A 17,518-nucleotide genomic window follows, 5' to 3' on the forward strand; every position below is an offset into this window, starting at 1 on the left:
GACATTTAAGCGACTGCTGGACAAGCGCATGGACGGCAGTAAATTGAGGGGTTTGTAGGTTAGGTTGATCTTAGACTAAGATAAGTCCTCGGCACAACATCGTGGACAAAGGGCCTGTACTGTGCTTTATGTTCTGTGTTCTATGTTCATATGAACATGGTTATATGTGCAAGCATGTGTTTAAGCATGTGAATATGTGTCTGTGTGTGAATAGGTGTATGTGTGTGAATATGTATACATGAATCTATGTGTGTGTGAGAATATATATATGTGTGTGTACATGTATGTGTGTCATACAGTCATAGAGTCATACATGGAAACTGACCCTTTGGTCCAACTAGACCCACCAACCATGTTGCCAAAGTAAACTAGTCTCACTTGCCTGCATTTGGCCCATATCTCTCTCAACCTTTCCTATTCGTGAACTTTTCCAAAGGTCTATTAAATGTTCTAACTGTACCTGCATCCACCACTTTCTCTGGGAATTCATTCCACATACAAACCATTCTCTGTATAAAATAACCTTAAAAATGCACCTCCGAGTTTTGAACTTCCTCACCCTAGGGAAACGATCTTTGCTATTCACCTTATGTATGCCCCTCATGATTTTATAAACCACTATCAGGTTGCCCCTCAACTGCCTGTGCTCCAGTGAAAAATATCTAAGCCTACCCAACCCATTTTTATAACTCAAATCCAGTCCCGGCAGCATTCTAATAAACCTTTCCAGTTTAATAATATCCTTCCCATAGCAGGGCAACCAGAACTGTACACAGTACCCCAGAAAAGGCCTCACCAACATCCTGTACAAACTCAACATAGAACATAGAACAATACAGCACAGAACAGGCCCTTCGGCCCTCGATGTTGCTCCGACCTGTGAACTATTCTCAGTTCGCGCCCCCTACACTATCCCAAAATCACCGATGTGCTTATCTAAGGATTATTTAAATCTCCCTAATGTGGCTGAGTTGACTACATTGGCAGGTAGGGCATTCCACACCCTTACCACTCTCTGCGTAAAGAACCTGCCTCTGACATCTGTCTTAAATCTATCACCCCTCAATTTGTAGTTGTGCCCCCTCGTACAAGCTGACATCATCATCCTAGGAAAAAGTCTTTCACTGTCTCCTCTGTCTAATCCTCTGATCATCTTGTATGTCTCTATCAAATCCCCCCTTAGTCTTCTTCTTTCCAATGAGATCAGACCCAAGTCTCTCAGCCTTTCCTCATAAGACCTTCCCTCCAGACCAGGCAACATCCTGGTCAATCTCCTCTGCACCTTTTCCAATGCTTCTACATCCTTTCTGTACACCAGAACTGTGCACAATATTCCAAGTGTGGCCGCACCAGCATTTTGTATAGTTGCAGCATGACATTGCGGCTCCAGAACTCGATCACTCTACGAATGAAACCTAACACACCGTATGCCTTCTTAACAGCTATATCCACCTGGGTGGCAACTTTCAGGGATCTATGCACATGGACTCCAAGATCCCTCTGCACATCCACACGACCAAGAATCTTTCCATTGACCCAGTAGTCTGCCTTCCTGTTATTCTTCCCAAAATGCACCACCTCACATTTAGCTGCATTGAGCTCCATTTGCCATCTCTCAGCCCAATTCTGCAGTTTATCCAAGTCCCCTGCAACCTGTAACATTCTTCCAAACTGTCCACTACTCCACCGACTTTAGTGTTGTCTGCAAATTTACTAATCCATCCACCTATGCCTGCAGCTAAGTCTTTTAAAAAATGACAAAAAGCAGTGGTCCCAAAACAGATCCTTGTGACACCACACTAGTAACCGGACTCCAGGCTGAATATTTTCCATCAACCACCACTTGCCACGTCCTTTCAGAAAGCCAGTTTCTAATCCAAACTGCTAAATCACCCTCAATTCCATGCCTCTGCATTTTCTCCATCAGCCTACCATGTGGAACCTTATGAAAAGCTTTACTGAAGTCCATGTATACCATGCCAACTGCCTTCCCCTCATCTACATGCTTGGTCACCTTCTCAAAAAACTCAATGAGGTTTGTGAGACACAACCTGCCCTTGACAAAACTATGTTGACTATCTGAAATCAAATTGTTGCTTGCTAGATGATTATAAATCTTATCTCTTATAATCTTTTACAAAACCTTTCCTACAACAGAAGTAAGGCTCACTGGTCTATAATTACCTGGGTCATCTCTGCTGCCCTTCTTGAACAAGGGCACAACATTTTCAATTCTCCAGTCCTCAGGTACTAAACCTGTAGACAATGATGACTCAAATATCAAAGCCAAAGGCTCTGCTGTCTCCTCCCTAGCTTCTAAGTAAAAACAATGACTGCAGATGCTGGAAACCAGATTTTGGATTAGTGGTGCTGGAAGAGCACAGCAATTCAGGCAGCATCCGAGGAGCAGCAAAATCGAAGTTTCGTGCAAAAGCCCTTCATCAGGAATTCCTGATGCTGCCTGAACTGCTGTGCTCTTCCAGCACCACTAATCCAAAACCCTCCCTAGCTTTCCAGAGAATCCTCGGATAAATCCCATCCAGCCCAGGGGACTTGTCTGCTTTCACTCCTTCGCGAATTGATAACATCTGTGTGTGACTAACCTCGATCCTTTCTAGTCTAATATCTTGTACCTTCTAAGTAAAAACAATGACTGCAGATGCTGGAAACCAGATTTTGGATTAGTGGTGCTGGAAGAGCACAGCAGTTCAGGCAGCATCCGAGGAGCAGCAAAATCGACGTTTCGGGCATCAGGAACTCCTGATGCTGCCTCAACTGCTGTGCTCTTCCAGCACCACTAATTCAAAACCCTCCCTAGCTTCCCAGAGCATCCTCGGATAAATCCCATCCGGCCCAGGGGACTTATCTGCTTTCACTCCTTCGCGAATTGATAACATCTGTGTGTGACTAACCTCAATCCTTTCTAGTCTAATATCTTGTACTTCATTCTTCTCCTCTGCAATATTCTCTTTTTCCTGAGTGAACACTGATAAGAAATGTTCATTTAGCACCTCTCCGATCTCTACAGGGTCGACACTTAACTTCCCACTTCCTATTCCTATCCTAGTCATCCTTGTAGTCCTCACATTCCTACAGAAAGCTTTAGGGTTCTCCTTTATTCTATTTGCTAAAGATTGCTCGTGCCCTCTCTTTGCTCTTCTTAACTCTCTCTTTAAATCCTTCCTAGCTGATCTGTAACTCTCCATCGCCTCATCTGAACCATCTTGTCTCTTCAACACATAAACAACACATAAAGTTACCTTATCACTTCCTCTCTGCCTGACAGGGACATACCTATCAAGGACATGCAATATCTGTTCCTTAAACCAGCTTCGAACGTCTGCATCCCCTGCATTTTGTTACCCCATTCTATACATCCTAATTCTTGCCTAATCCCTTGCCCTTGTCCCATTGATAACTCTTGACCTGTGGCATGGACCTATCCCAACTCTTATACTCAATGGTTTGAGCAATGGTGGCAATCGTGCTAAACTCTTTCTTAACCACCCTGTCTCCCTATGATGCAAATTTCAAAGAATTATTCCTGAACGCTTGAGTGTCTCTGTTGTACAAAACTACCCAGGGCCCTACCATTAATTGTATAAGTCCTGCTCTTGTTTCTTTTACCAAAATGCAATACCTCGCATTTAGACAAATTAAGCTCCATCTGCCATTCCTCAGTCCATTGAATGTGTGTAAATATATATGTGAATGTGTGTGAATATATATATATATGTGTGCATGTGTGTGTGAATATATATGTGGATGTGTGTGAATATATATGTATATACATGTGTGTGTGAATATATATGTGGATGTGTGTGAATATATATGTATATACATGTGCGTGTGTGAATATATATGTGTATGTGTGTGAATATATATATATGTGTGTGAATATATATGTATATATGTGTGCATGTGTGAATATATATGTGTGCATGAATGTGTGTGTATGAATGTGTGTGTGTATGCGTGTGTGTGTGTGTGTGTGTATGCGTGTGTGTTGGGGTGTGGCGGGTTTCTGAATGTGGGGCAAGAGCTACACTGGTGCCTCAGTCTGTTCCCTATGCTTTCTGACCTTCAGTCAGTGTACTATTGCATTTAATCCTGGTCTGATCCACAATGTTCTCTCTCCTCTGCTCCTTTTCTATCAATAGTTTCCTTCAGGTATTTTGTTGTGAGACAGTTGAAGACCTAATCTGATGGAGATGGTGAAATGGCATGAATCCAGAGGCCTTTTGACCCATTCTGCCCCCAGCAGCACTGAAGGGACTGGTCTCACGTTGTTTGATTGGGTCCTGCTGAAGGATCCTGCTCTGGGTGGGCCCAATGCCTGCGTGGTTGGTGCTTCCCAAATTGACTTGGGGCGGGGGATGAGACAGGGTCTAGAAGAGGATGACACCATCGTAATGGACCTAATGCAGGATTTAGGGTGCTGCTAGGGAGGCCCAGGAAATGTTTTACCCTCATTTCCCAGGGGATATTCTGTAAATATTTCTGCATCGTAGGCTCCTGATCCTGGAATTGAGCCGTTGTTGCAGCCAGTGTACATTCAATAATCCCAGCCTGGTGAGATTTAAAAGACTGACACAGTTTTATTTTGTGAATCAGGCATTCAAATGTTGTTGAGTGAGTTACATAGGATGAACAAGTGCACCTTAATTGTTCCTTAAACTGTTGCCCCAGTTCCTTAAGGTTTTCCTGGTTTTCCCTGTTCCTTAACTTGTTCTTTCTGTATTCCTTAAGGTTTTCCCTGCTCCTATGCCTGTTCTTCAAGGTTTTCCCTGTTATTGAGCGTGTTCCTTTCCCTGTTCCTGTCTTGTGTTTCTTGGACAGTATGCAGGGGCCTGGGGCTGCATGTCTGTGTGCCAGCCAGCAGCATGAGGAACTAATAACTCCTCAAGATATCTTGTAAAAGTCTTGATTGCATTAAACATCCTCCATCCCCATCGGCTCGCGCTCAATTAGTCACCATCACCCCTTCTCTTTTGGTCCACAATCAGGGTGCCCTTTTAATTTGCTTTATCAGGGTTGGTCATCCTGGTCTCATGTTAAGATAGACACCCCAGAGCTGGTCAATAGGGTGCAGCTGGTTACTAGTCACTGGTTACTGGTTACTAGATGCTCTTACCAGCTTTCAGCTTCTCCGTGCTTCCTTCAGGTTTGTTGGCCAATGGGCTGCTGTGATGCTTTGCCGACTCTGTAAGAGTAAGGTGGAATTAGACAGGCCGACAGGACTGGGTGGTTGCCTGGTGTGACAGAGCCATCTCTGGGTTATCTCAAGCTCTTAACTTGTTAAAGCTGAACTCGTGGCATTCAATCTACCAACCTGCCAGGTTCAAAGGTTGCAATCTGAGGTCACCTTAAAAAAACATGCTATTGGTAAATAAAGTTTCCTTTCACAAGGGAACTTTACACTTTGCTGAAGTTTGATAGGAACAAAGGTTGTGATATGTTTGAAGACTGCAAAAAGGACCTACTGTGCACATTAATCCTCAGTGAGATTGTCCCGTTTATACATGATAAAGTCTGCAGAGTTTCCAAGGACTCTGAATAGGTGATAGCCCAGTCAGGTTGCATTCAATTTTATTTTGAGTTTTAACTGCAGGTTATGAGTTATATGACTCCAACATTTCATTTCATAGACTCATAGAGCATGGAAACTGGTTCAACCGGTCCATGCTGACCATATTTCCAAACTAAATGAGTCCCACTTGCCCTTATTTGGCCCACATCCCTCCAAACCTTTTCCATTCATGAGCTTATTCTCATGTCTTTTAAATGAACCTGTATCCACCACTTCCTCTGGAAACTTGTTCCACACATGAACCAGTCTGTGTAAAAAAGTTGTCCCTCATGTCCTTTTTAAATCTTTGTTCTCTCACCTTAAAAATATGCCCCCTACTGTTGAACTCCTCACCTTTCGTATTCACCTTATCTATGCCCCTCATGATTTCCTTAGTGATTTGTTTGAAGATGCTCAGGAATGACTGTGAGCAGTGTTAGAGCTTGTTTATCATGTGCCTATGACTTAATCAAAACTTGTAAAACTTGGGAATGATGCAGACTGCCTTGCCCACCTCAGAACAGTGTTCCAGCATAACCAGTACAAAATCCCATGCAAGGACTGCACAAAACACTATATAGGACAAACAGGAAGACAGCTAACGATCCGCATCCACGAACATCAACTAGCCACGAAACGACATGACCAGCTATCCCTAGTAGCCACAAACGCAGACGACAAGTAACATGAATTTGACTGGGACAACACTACCATTATAGGGCAAGCGAAACAAAGACCAGCCAGGGAATTCCTAGAAGCATGGCACTCATCCACAAACTCCATCAACAAACACATAGACCTGGACCCAATATACTGGCCACTACAGCGACAGCTGAAACTGACAACTGGAAGTGGCAGGGACAGGCCACTATAAATGCTGGAGGAAACACCACAGAAGCGCTTCACAGGAAGCTCCCAAGCACTGAGGATGTCACCTAGACAGGGGACGAAACGTTTGCAACAAAAACTTCCAGCTCGGCGAACAGAACCACAATAACCAGTACCTTCATTTACTAGTGTTACTGGTGAATTGCTACCTTTTCCTTCTGCACTTGCTATTTCAATGGAGCTTCTAACCTGTTTATTTCATGCAATCCAGTTTGTTTCAATCAGGTTTGCTTGCAGAGCAGGAAACATGAAGCTGTTGGATGAGGTCTGGGATTATTAGTTCTGCACTCCGAGTGGGAACCCAGACACATGGGGAGTACAGTGTTCCCAGCCCTTGTTTGTTCCCTGTGTGAGTGGTGCCTCCATAATTGAATTGAGTATGATGTAATGTTCATCACTGTCTGCTAATTGAAGAGATTAGAGAAGGGAGATGAACAGAGAGAGAGATCATTGGAAAGATAGAGAGAACTAGAGAGGGAAAAATGGAGAGAATTAGGCTGAGACAGACAAGGATGACAGTCGTGATTTGGAGATGACGGTGTTGGACTGGGGTGTACAAAATTAAAAATCACACAACACCAGGTTATAGTCCAACAGGTTTAATTGGAAGCACACTAGCTTTTGGAGCACTGCTCCTTCATCAACCACCTGATGATGGAGCGGCGTTCCAAAGGATAACAGTAATATTAATGCAGATATAGAGAAAGAGAGAGAGAAGGAGAGAGACAGCAAGAGAGAATTAGTAAAGAAAGACAGAGAGAGACAGGATTGTGGGAGATAGATGGAGAGGGTGAGTGACAGAGAAAACGAGAGAGCATTAGTGAAGAGAGACATGGATAGACACAGATTTGATGGAGATAGAGAAAATGAGGGAGAATTACTGAAGACAGCAAGTCAGAGACAGAATGAGACTGATTAAGTGAGTGAGAGAGGAGTACATGTGAAGTCATCAATGGATATAAAGCTTGCCTTATGTTGTGATTACCTGGTTTACTAAAGGAAGGATTAACCCCAGAGAGATGGAGATTGTGTGAAAGCACTGTGAAAACTCTGCTTGTCCCCCAGGAATGGGCTGCTAAATGAATGGTGTGATATGAGGTTGAGTTTGGTGTTGTGATCGCAGTGTTGATCTCATCTGGGGCAGCAGGTGCATCGAGCCAGCTTGTTGGTTCATTGTTGGGTATCAACCTACCTTGGCACCAGATAGTCTAGACCAGACACAGGCACACAGGGTATAATTACACATTCTGCAAAGATACTGGCACTGCGTAGTGTCACATTATCACAGAGTCACTCCTTAGGGAGACCATCTCAAACTTAAACTCAACAAAAACTCTGCTGACTGAGAGTGTTGTTCAGCTTTAACCTCTAGGCCTGTTTCTACCGCCCAAGCTCTCAGATACTCTGATAAAAGACAGTTAGGCGAAGGTGAGGACTGCAGATGCTGGAGATTAGAGTCGAGAGTGTGGTGCTGGAAAAGCACAGCAGGTCAGGCAGCATCCGAGGAGCAGGAGAATCGACGTTTCGGGCAAAGGCTCTTCATCAGGAATGAGGTTGGGAACCTTAGGGGTGGAGCGATAAGTGGGAGCGAGGTGGGGCCAGGGGAAAGGTAACTGAGAGTGCGATAAATAGATGGAGGTGGGGGGTAAAGGTGGAACGGATAGGTGGGAAGGACGATGGTCAGGTAGGACAGGTCATGAGGAAGGTGCTGAGCTGGAAGGTTGGAACTGGGATAAAGTGGATTTCACAACCTTCCTCATTTCCCCTCCCCACCTTACCCCAATTCCAACTTGCCCGCTCAGCACCATCCTCATGACCTGTCCTACCTGCCCATCTTCCTCCCCACCTATCCACTCCACCCTTCCCTCCCACCTACCACTTTTACTCCCACCTCCATCCACATATTGCGCTCTCAGCTACCTTACCCCAGCCCCACCCCCTTCCCATTTATCACTCTGCCCACTTGCCCACAAGCCTCATTCCTGATGAAAGGCATTTGCCCGAAAAGTCGTTTCTTCGGCTCCTCAGACGCTGCCTAATTTCCTGTGCTTTTCCAGCACCACACTCTCGGCTCTAAAAGACAGTTAGCTTAAAATGTTCACTCTATTTCTCTCTCCTCTCTGGCCTCGTGACCATTTCCAGTATTTCTGACTTTCATCTCTTCCTGTCCCCAACACATCGAATCCAAAACATTGAGTCTCATTCACAAATGCCTCCACAAGTTTAACCCAGTCCTCCAGCCTTAACCATCAGCCTGTGTAATTCCGACTCCCCCTTTGGCCTCGCTCCCTGAGACTCCCTCTCTGATTCCCTCTCAATTGCTGCATCTATTCTCACCTTTGACCTCCACTGTCTGTAGTGCGCTTGCTCTGAGTGTTGCTTGTTTGTATTCATGATTTCTCCCTCTCATTCTCCCAATACTCGGCTCTCCTCATGGATGATCCCGGATTCTCGGAGTGGAGCCGAGCTTCATAGGTATATCCTCGCCTTCCACAGTGGGTGATTCCTGATCTTCAAAATACAGCCTCAATATCCTGGAGGCGCCATGGAAACAGCTCCCCCAGCCTCCTGTGCATATGGCAGCTCTAGCTCAAATTTGAGCTACAGGGAGAGACTAAATAGGCTGTTTTCCCTGGACTGTCAGAGGCTGAGGGATGACCTTATAGAGGTTTATAAAATCATGAGGGGCATGGATAGGGTAAATAGACAATGTCTTTTCCCTGGACTGGGGGGGTCCAGAACTAGAGGGCATAGGTTTAAGGTGAGAGGGGAAAGAGATAAAATGGATCAAAGGGGCAACTTTTTCATGCAGAGGGTGGTGTGTGTACGCAATGAACTGCCAGAGGAAGTGGTGGAGGCTGGTACAATTACAACATTTAAAAGACATCTGGATGGGTATATGAATAGGAAGGGGTTGGAGGGATATGGGCCGGGTGCTGGCAAATGGGATTAGATTAGGTTAGGATATCTGGTTGGCATGGACGAGTTGGACCGAAGGGTCTGTTTCTGTGCTGCACATCTCTATGACTCCACGGCAGGTGAACCTGGACATTCTACCATCTAACCCTAGCCCATTCTGCAAAGGATCCTTTTGCTGACCTGTATCATGTCAATGATGCTAATCCAGTTTTTAAGCCCATCATAAAACTGCTAACTGAAAACAACTAAACATTCACTGCAGAATCACACAGCAGGCCTTTCGGTCCATCAGACCTGCACCAGTTCCATCCCCTTGTGCCAATCTCCCGCCGATTCCCCTATCCCTGTATCCCATTTCTATCCAAATAACCGTCCTCTCAAATGCCTCAGTTGAATCACATTTCCAGGCAATGCATTCCACACACTAACTACTCACTGAGTGAGAAAGTATATCTTTGCTTCAGCCTTGCTTCATTTCCACATCCCTTTCATTTTATACCCTCTTATTCTTGTTCCTTTTACAGTTTCTCCCTTTCTACTCTATCCAGCTCGGTCCTGATTTTGAAACCATTGAACAGACCTCCTATCAACCTCTCCTCTCCAAGGTCAACAGTCCCATCTTCTCCAGTCCTCAAAACTGGAATTCCTGGGACCACAATGATAAATCACTGGGCCCTTACCAATACATTCACATGCACAGTAACATTTTCACATTAATAATTCACAACCACTGCCCACTGGAGGGCAGGGACTAAATAAAGACTGAGTTGGAGGGGAAAATAATATACTCCAGCCCCCTAAGGTGCCCACCTCTCTCTACAGGCATCAAGGGTATTAGTAATTTGATGTGGGAGACGTACACTAATTAGATGACCTTTGACTTTCTGGTCAACAACACACTTCATAACAGACTAGTGCTTCCCAGACTGTCACTATGGAAGTTCTGTTTAGTTAGGAAATGAGAGACATTTTTGAATCAATCTGACCAGGGATGTCATTACACTCTCTGGAGCATGTGGGACTTGGAGCTGGGTGTCCCGGTCCAGGGGTAGGGTCACTGCCACTGAACCACTAGAGACTCCGTTGGAAGTGAAAATCAAGAGAGAAATTGCAAATCCAATTTTATCTAATTAATCAACTTACACCCATCTCTGCCTGGAGTTAATGAGTTAACATGATTAATATCTGCTTACTCATGGGAATAAGGTTCAAGCTGGGGTGAGAGTTTAACTGCGGCTCCATTAACCCTCTGTATACACTTCTTTACAAAAATTTGAAGATGATTGCACCTTACAGTTTCTGTGCGCTGCGAGAGAGTGTGATGATAATTGGCCGCTGTTTCCAAGCTTTTTGGCATTCTCATCTATTCCAGCTGATGGAGGGTCACTGTAACAGATACTCAATCTCCCTGAGCCCAACATCAACTGCCAAAAGCAGGTGCAACAACCCCAATGAGGCGGTGTGTTTAACCTGAAAGAAAGACCATGCTCTCAGGTTGTTCAGCCAATATATAATGAGGGCCTGGGATCCTGTTGCTGCTTTAATGGGAATATAAATGGTCCTTCTCAGGTCTCTTTGTTGTAACTGGATTCTAATGAGGAATATCAAATTCCACTATATTTTCTCCAAAGTCTATATGGAAGTGGTTTGGATCTTTTGTTCTTGCTTATTATGAATGAAGTCTGCACAGAGTAAATGTGAAGTCTTATAAACACGTTCCACACTCTGCACGATTAGCATCAACTGTTTCAAATTATCATGAATAAAACTACTCACCACTGCCTTTGTTTGGAGAAACCTGTGAGGAGAATAATGAGACGGATGTTAATGGACATTTGAAGTTATATTTATTTGTCAAATGGCACTGTTCTCTCACTGGACCATCTCTCAGAGATGTGGAACATTAACCTTTCAGTGACCCAATATGAGTCATGGCCAAAGCTGGAGACACAGGTGCACATAGGCAGGGGGTATGAGTGTAAGGAGCCAAAAGAGGCAAAAGAGGGTAGTGATGGTTTTTAAGACTGTGAGGAGGACTTCCCCTCTCAGTGCCATCCCGTTATACCATTTGTGAGGTCAGTATTGCAGCCACCTGTCTGGAAATTAGGACCAAAGTCGAGCCATGATCTGATATGGACCACCACAAATTCTGAGGGTTGCATTGACATGGTTTGTACTGCCCTGAGTGTTGGGGGTGACAAAGTGATCTAACTGAAATATTTCAGCATTTTGATGAAGTGATGGGTGAAATTGGGAAGCATTGCTCACAGAAAGGTCAGTGAAAAATGAAAAACTGTTCAGGAACAGCATAGAATCAAAGCAGGGAATGGAGGTGGAGATAAAGATCAGCCAGGACACAACTGAATGACAGTATACCTTGAAGCACTGAATGGCCTCTTCAAAACCATCCCTTCCCACAACTTGATTCATTGAATCATAGAATCCCTACAGCATGGAAACAGACCATGTGGCCCAACAAATCCACAACAACCCTCCGAAGGATATCCCATCCAGACCCATTCCCCTATTACTCTACATTTGCCCCTGACTAATGCACCTAACCTAGTTAGAAATCACACAACACCAGGTTATAGTCCAACAGGTTTAATTGGAAGCACACTAGCTTTAACTTTGTACACCCCAGTCCAACACCGGCATCTCCAAATCATGGCACCTAACCTACACATCCCTGTACACTATGGACAATTAAGCATGGCCAATTCACCTAACCTGCACAGCTTTGGACTGTGGGAGGAAACTAGAGCACCCGGAGGAAACCCATGCTGACACGGGGAGAGTGTGCAAACTCCACACAGACAGTTGCCCAAGGCTGGAATTGAACCTTGGTCCTGGCACTGTGAGGCAGTAGTGTTAACCACTGAGCCACCGTGCCACAGCTGCAAAGGTCCCTGTGTGAAAGGGGTGTATTATAAAATTGTCTAATGCCCAGAGAGAGCGCAGTGCTGTACTCTCAGCCAGCATGCACAGGGAATCGCTGAGCTCTTTTCTAAGACTGTCAGAGTGCCATGTTTGGTCAGGGATGTGACGGGAGATCCTCGGCAATGTTTGGCGAGCTCTTTGTCAGGCCTATATAACAGGCTGCACCATCGTTGACAGGTTCTGTGCTTGGTTTATCGAGGAGAATATCTCTGGCCAGTGGGCTGTATGGGAGGCTCAACACCCAGAGGCAAGGCTCAGGAGGGTGGGCAGGAGTGTTCAGTCACTCGGTGTACACTGCTCACAGTGTGGACCTGTCTGTACCTGGACTGGGAATGAAGTTAGATGGAGTTGTCATGCTTGGGTCAGCCTGATTTCACGGGAGGATTTGGATTGTTGGAACTGAGATGAAAGTCTGGTGACATTTCATAATTTAATAACTCCACCCTCCCACCCTCCGTTCCCTCCAATCTGGGGCACTAAGGCCCAGTCAGAACCTCCTGGCCACCAAACCGCATCACTGCGATGAAAACTGTAACAACCTGACACACTGTCACTGGGGGATGAGAGAACTCCCCTTCCTCCTTCCTGTCCGGAGATTCCAAATGTGAATGGGGTTGGCGGGTGGAGGGAGGGGTTGGTAAATCTCTCCTGCCCAACCCTGAGGAAACATCGCCAATTGCTTCAGGTATCTGCCTGTTGTAGTGATGCCATTGTGTCTGTCGTCAAAACTTTGTTTGGAAAGGAATAACATTTGAACCCTTTAATTGTCATGATGTGAAGTAATTTAGTCATTGTTTGCTGGCATATTGGTTCCTGCAGGTAGGCATCTGCCACCAATGCCCCAAGCTTGGCATCTCTCAGAGGGTCTTCCTAATTTTCCACAGGTCATTCCCATTGGGAATCTCCTGGCGCCATTAAATTGCACTTGTTTGGGGAAAAGCATTGGAGCATGCATTGTGTGTTTGCAAGCAGTATGGTGACTCGCAGTGGTTTAGAAACATAAAAACTTTCTAAGAATTGCCACTTCAAGACACAGTGAACTCTTCACTGCCTCAGGATCATCCCATTTTCTAACAACCATGGCTCATCACTTCCCACCGAACCCCTCCCCCTCCTTATGGGGAGAGTCAGTTTCCATTGGGTTAGGACTTCCTCTTGCTTACTCCTCTTCATACAAAGGCCGAGAGGGTCAGCAGGAATCCCAAGCTCAAGTCTATTCGACATGGGGTTGCATCACCAATTCCTGAGCTTGGTGGCTCCAATCTAACCAGGCCATGCTGTTTTTAAGCAGAGAGAAATATTGCTACATTTCCAATGCACTGATCACTCAGATGGAGGTCATACCCACAACAGACATTCCCATTCCCTCCTCCGTTATCGAATCCTCCCCCTCGGTACACACCTTCTCCTCAGCTTTCAGCTTCTCCTCAATGCTGTTTTCTTTCGAGATGACAATTTCGCCATTTTCAAGTAATTCAAGCTCCCTCTCCAGCCTGAAAGGGATTAATGTACTTTCATTAACAGAGGGATTAATGTACATCAATATGCCAGAAGCATTAATCCATTAAGACACAGGCACTTCCCAGGGATCCTGTTGCTGTGGGTTACCTATTTAGTTAGTTTGATGAATTAGAACATGGAATGGCTTCTGCCCTCACTAACGGAGTGACCTTCTAATGGTTTCATCCTCTTGCTATCTGGCTCAATGCCAACTGGTAATATTTTTCTCTCTTTTATTTTTACACTCTCAAAATACTGCATGATAAATCACCACACACAGACACACACACAGACACACACAGACAGACACAAACACAAACACACACAGACACATAGACACAAACACACACATAAACATACACACACACACCTGTGAACATAGCTGAATTCCAACGGCAATCGTCTCATTTACTACTGCACAGCAATATTCACTCTGAATAAACAATTTAATTGGCCAAACGAATCAGAAAAGATTTAACAGCGTGTTACCAGGACTGGATGGTTGGAGCTATAGGGAGAGGCTGGATAGCCGTGGTCTATTTTCCATGGAGCGTTGGAGGCTGAGGGGTAACCTCATAGAGGTTTATAAAATCATAAGGGGGCATAGATAGGCCAAGGTCTTTTCCCTCGGGTGGGGGAGTCCAAAACTGCAGAGTGTTTCAGGCGAGAGGGGTAAAATTTGAAATGGGACCTGAGGGGAAACCTTTTTACATAGAGGGTGATGCGTACATGAAATTAATTGTCAAAGGAACTGGTAGATGCAGGTACGGTTACACCTTGAAAAAGACATTTGGACAGGTACATGGATCCAACATGGGACATGTTTAGAGGGCTAAAGGCCAAACACAGGCAAGTGGGACTCGTTTAGTTTGTAAACATGGTCAGCATAGACATGTTGTAGCGAAGGGTCTGTTACCGTGCTGTATGACTCTATGACTCTATTCTGTTTGTTGGGATCTTGCTGTCGGTGAATTGGCTGAAATTGACTAAATTGAGTGACCGTACTGTAAGGTATTAACCGTGAGGTTCTCTCGGTCATCTTGAGACTGTAAAAGATGCTGGGGTTTGTTCTATCAGGAAAGTGTCTGATGCTGGTTACTCCAATCGCCAAACTATTGTCAACGCATTCACTGCTGGTGTCTCACCTCGCACAATGACATCAGCTCCAGTGCACGTGCAGACCACCCCTCCCTTCCTTCATGGTAATTTGTTTTCAAAAGCAGAGACAAATCTCCCCCAAGTTCCCTTGGTTGCTTCTCACCGCTCAGTCTGTGAAGGGGGAGGGCGTGGAAGGTGAAAATCTCTGTGAAGACTGGTATCTTTTCAGCAAGTCCCCTTCTATGTACACATGGGTAGTACATGACGCTGACCCAGCTAGCTCTGAGCCAGCTGTCAGAGCGAGCAGAACCCATGACACTCCTGTTTATATCTGTCAGCCCAGGGTTCCTTGATTGGATCAGGTTAACAGCCCCAATCAGGGAACCCATGTTCTATGAGGTCTACCTGGCTGACCTTGTTACATTCACTACACTGAGGCCAAGTGGAACGAGGCAATGGCTGGTGGTTATAGGTCATTTGAGAGTAAGGGAGTGAGTGTGATGCAGTGGTTGTGCCCCTGCCCTGGACCAAGGCGCCCAGTTTCAATCCTCCCTGTTCCAGACGTGGAATATCTCTGACTAGGTTGATTAGAAAAATAGGTTCAAGTGAAATTTAAGGTAGTGTGACGGGCTCTTGTGCCACAGTGGTAGTGTTCCTATCTCTGAACCAGGATACTTAGGTTCAAGCCTGTCCTGTTCCATTGGTGTGTAACAGCATGCCTGATTCTGGATTAGTGGTGCTGGAAGAGCACAGCCTCCTAGCAGAGCGCTTTAGGGAACATCTCAGAGACACCCGCATCAATCAACCAAACTGCCCCGTGACTCAACATTTCAACTCCCCCTCCCACTCTGCCGAGGATATGGAGGTGCTGGGCCTCCTCCACCGCCGCTCCCTCACCACCAGACGCCTGGAGGAAGAACGCCTCATCTTCCGCCTCGGAACACTTCAACCCCAGGGCATCAATGTGGATTTCAACAGTTTCCTCATTTCCCCTTCCCACACCTCATCCTAGTTTCTAACCTCCAGTAACCCGACCTGTCCGGACTTGTCCGACCTGCCCAGCTCCTTTTCCACCTATCCACTCCACCCTCTCTTCCCTGACCTATCACCTTCATCTCCTTCCCCACCTACCTATTGTACTCTATGCTACTCTATCCCCACCCCCACCCTCCTCTAGCTTATCTCTCCATGCTTCAGGCTCTCTGCCTTTATTCCTGATGAAGGGCTTTTGCCCGAAACGTCGATTTTGCCTGTCCTCGGATGCTGCCTGAACTGCTGTGCTCTTCCAGCACCACTAATCCAGAATCTGGTTTCCAGCATCTGCAGTCATTGTTTTTACCCCAACAGCATGCCTGAGCAGATTCATTAAACATATCTAATTGAGTGAGAATGTACCATGTGAGGATCAAGTAATTGGTGATTATGGAGTTGCTGGTGTGTGAGTTGGAATAAATGCTGATTGCCTGGACTCTGTCTAACCAACAATGTCATCTCTGGTGTTTATTGAAGGGAGTTTAGTTGTAATAACTTACTCCTTTGGTACTGCAGATCAGTGTCAGTCTAGAGTGTGAGTTCAAATGGTAATTGGACTGATGATGGAGGAGGGTATAGAGCATTACAATGGGAATGGAGAGAGGATGGGAGGAGGCAGACTGCAGCATTAACACTGGCATGAAGTGGTTGGGCCAAATGGCCTGCTTTCTGTGCTGTATATCCTGTGACTGACTGCCTTAGGGATAGGAGGGCTCCCACTTCGTTGTCAGGTTTTGTGATGGAGAAATGTAATTCATATTTGCTGGGCTTTCAGACATTAACTGGTTGCTGGATCTACAATTCTTAAAGCTGATCTTACAGGGAACATCGCAAATCATCATACATGGCACAATGGGTGCACGGTAGCTCAGTGGTTAGCATTGCTGCCTCACAGTGCTAGGGACCCGGTTTGGTTCCAGCCTCGGGTGACTGTCTGTGTGGAGTTTGTACACTCTCCACGTGTCTGTGTGGATTTCCTCCGGGTGCTCCAGTTCTCTCTCACAATCCAAAGATGCGCAGGTCAGATGTATTGGCTATGGCAAATTGCCCATCGTGTTAGGTGCATTAGTCAGGGGTAGGGGAATGGGTCTTAGTGGGTTACTCTTTGGAGGGTCGGTGTGAACTTGTTGGGCCAAATGGCCTGTTTCCACACTATAGGTATTCTATGAATAGGTTGGGCACTTCCTTAGTGGCTGGTATGCCTGACCAAATGGATATTGGTCACTTTGCATTTGTCAACTGGAGTATCTAATAATAATCCGAGAGCTGGTGAGAAACGAGTTCAGCTTGTGCTATGTTAGTTCTGTCTGGTTTTATTGGGTCTCGATTGGCTGAACCAAGTGAACCAGCATTGTTGTAGCCAATAACAGCCCTGAGAGGCTAGGAGGACCTCAAAATAGGCCAAAGAGACCACAGGTCACTGTGGGTCTTGGTACCTCCCACCTTCTCTGCCCCATCTCCCACTGTCCCAGGACTGACCTGCAGCTGGATAACTGGACGAACAAAATTGGGAGTCATCTGACTGGTAGCTAAACCATCAGAGTCCAAACAAAGAGCAATGCTGAACGTAGC

General features: G+C 45.6%; 1 protein-coding gene across 6 annotated transcripts in view; it reads right to left on the bottom strand.

The window, feature by feature from the left end:
- palm1a (paralemmin 1a) overlaps nt 1–17,518 on the bottom strand; it is a 266,525-nt gene that overhangs the window by 18,249 nt on the left and 230,758 nt on the right. For 5 of the 6 annotated variants that reach the window (XM_043683616.1, XM_043683614.1, XM_043683615.1 and 2 more), the window contains exons 5-7: nt 13,719–13,809; nt 11,153–11,174; nt 5,135–5,203 (exon numbers count right to left, since the gene is read on the bottom strand). In XM_043683616.1, coding sequence (XP_043539551.1) covers nt 5,135–5,203; nt 11,153–11,174; nt 13,719–13,809 — 182 coding nt within the window. The remainder of the gene's footprint in view (nt 1–5,134; nt 5,204–11,152; nt 11,175–13,718; nt 13,810–17,518) is intronic. The other variant, XM_043683617.1, reaches the window with a different exon arrangement.

The sequence above is a fragment of the Chiloscyllium plagiosum genome, chromosome 48, assembly GCF_004010195.1.
Source record: "Chiloscyllium plagiosum isolate BGI_BamShark_2017 chromosome 48, ASM401019v2, whole genome shotgun sequence".
NCBI classification, from domain to species: Eukaryota; Metazoa; Chordata; class Chondrichthyes; order Orectolobiformes; family Hemiscylliidae; genus Chiloscyllium; species Chiloscyllium plagiosum.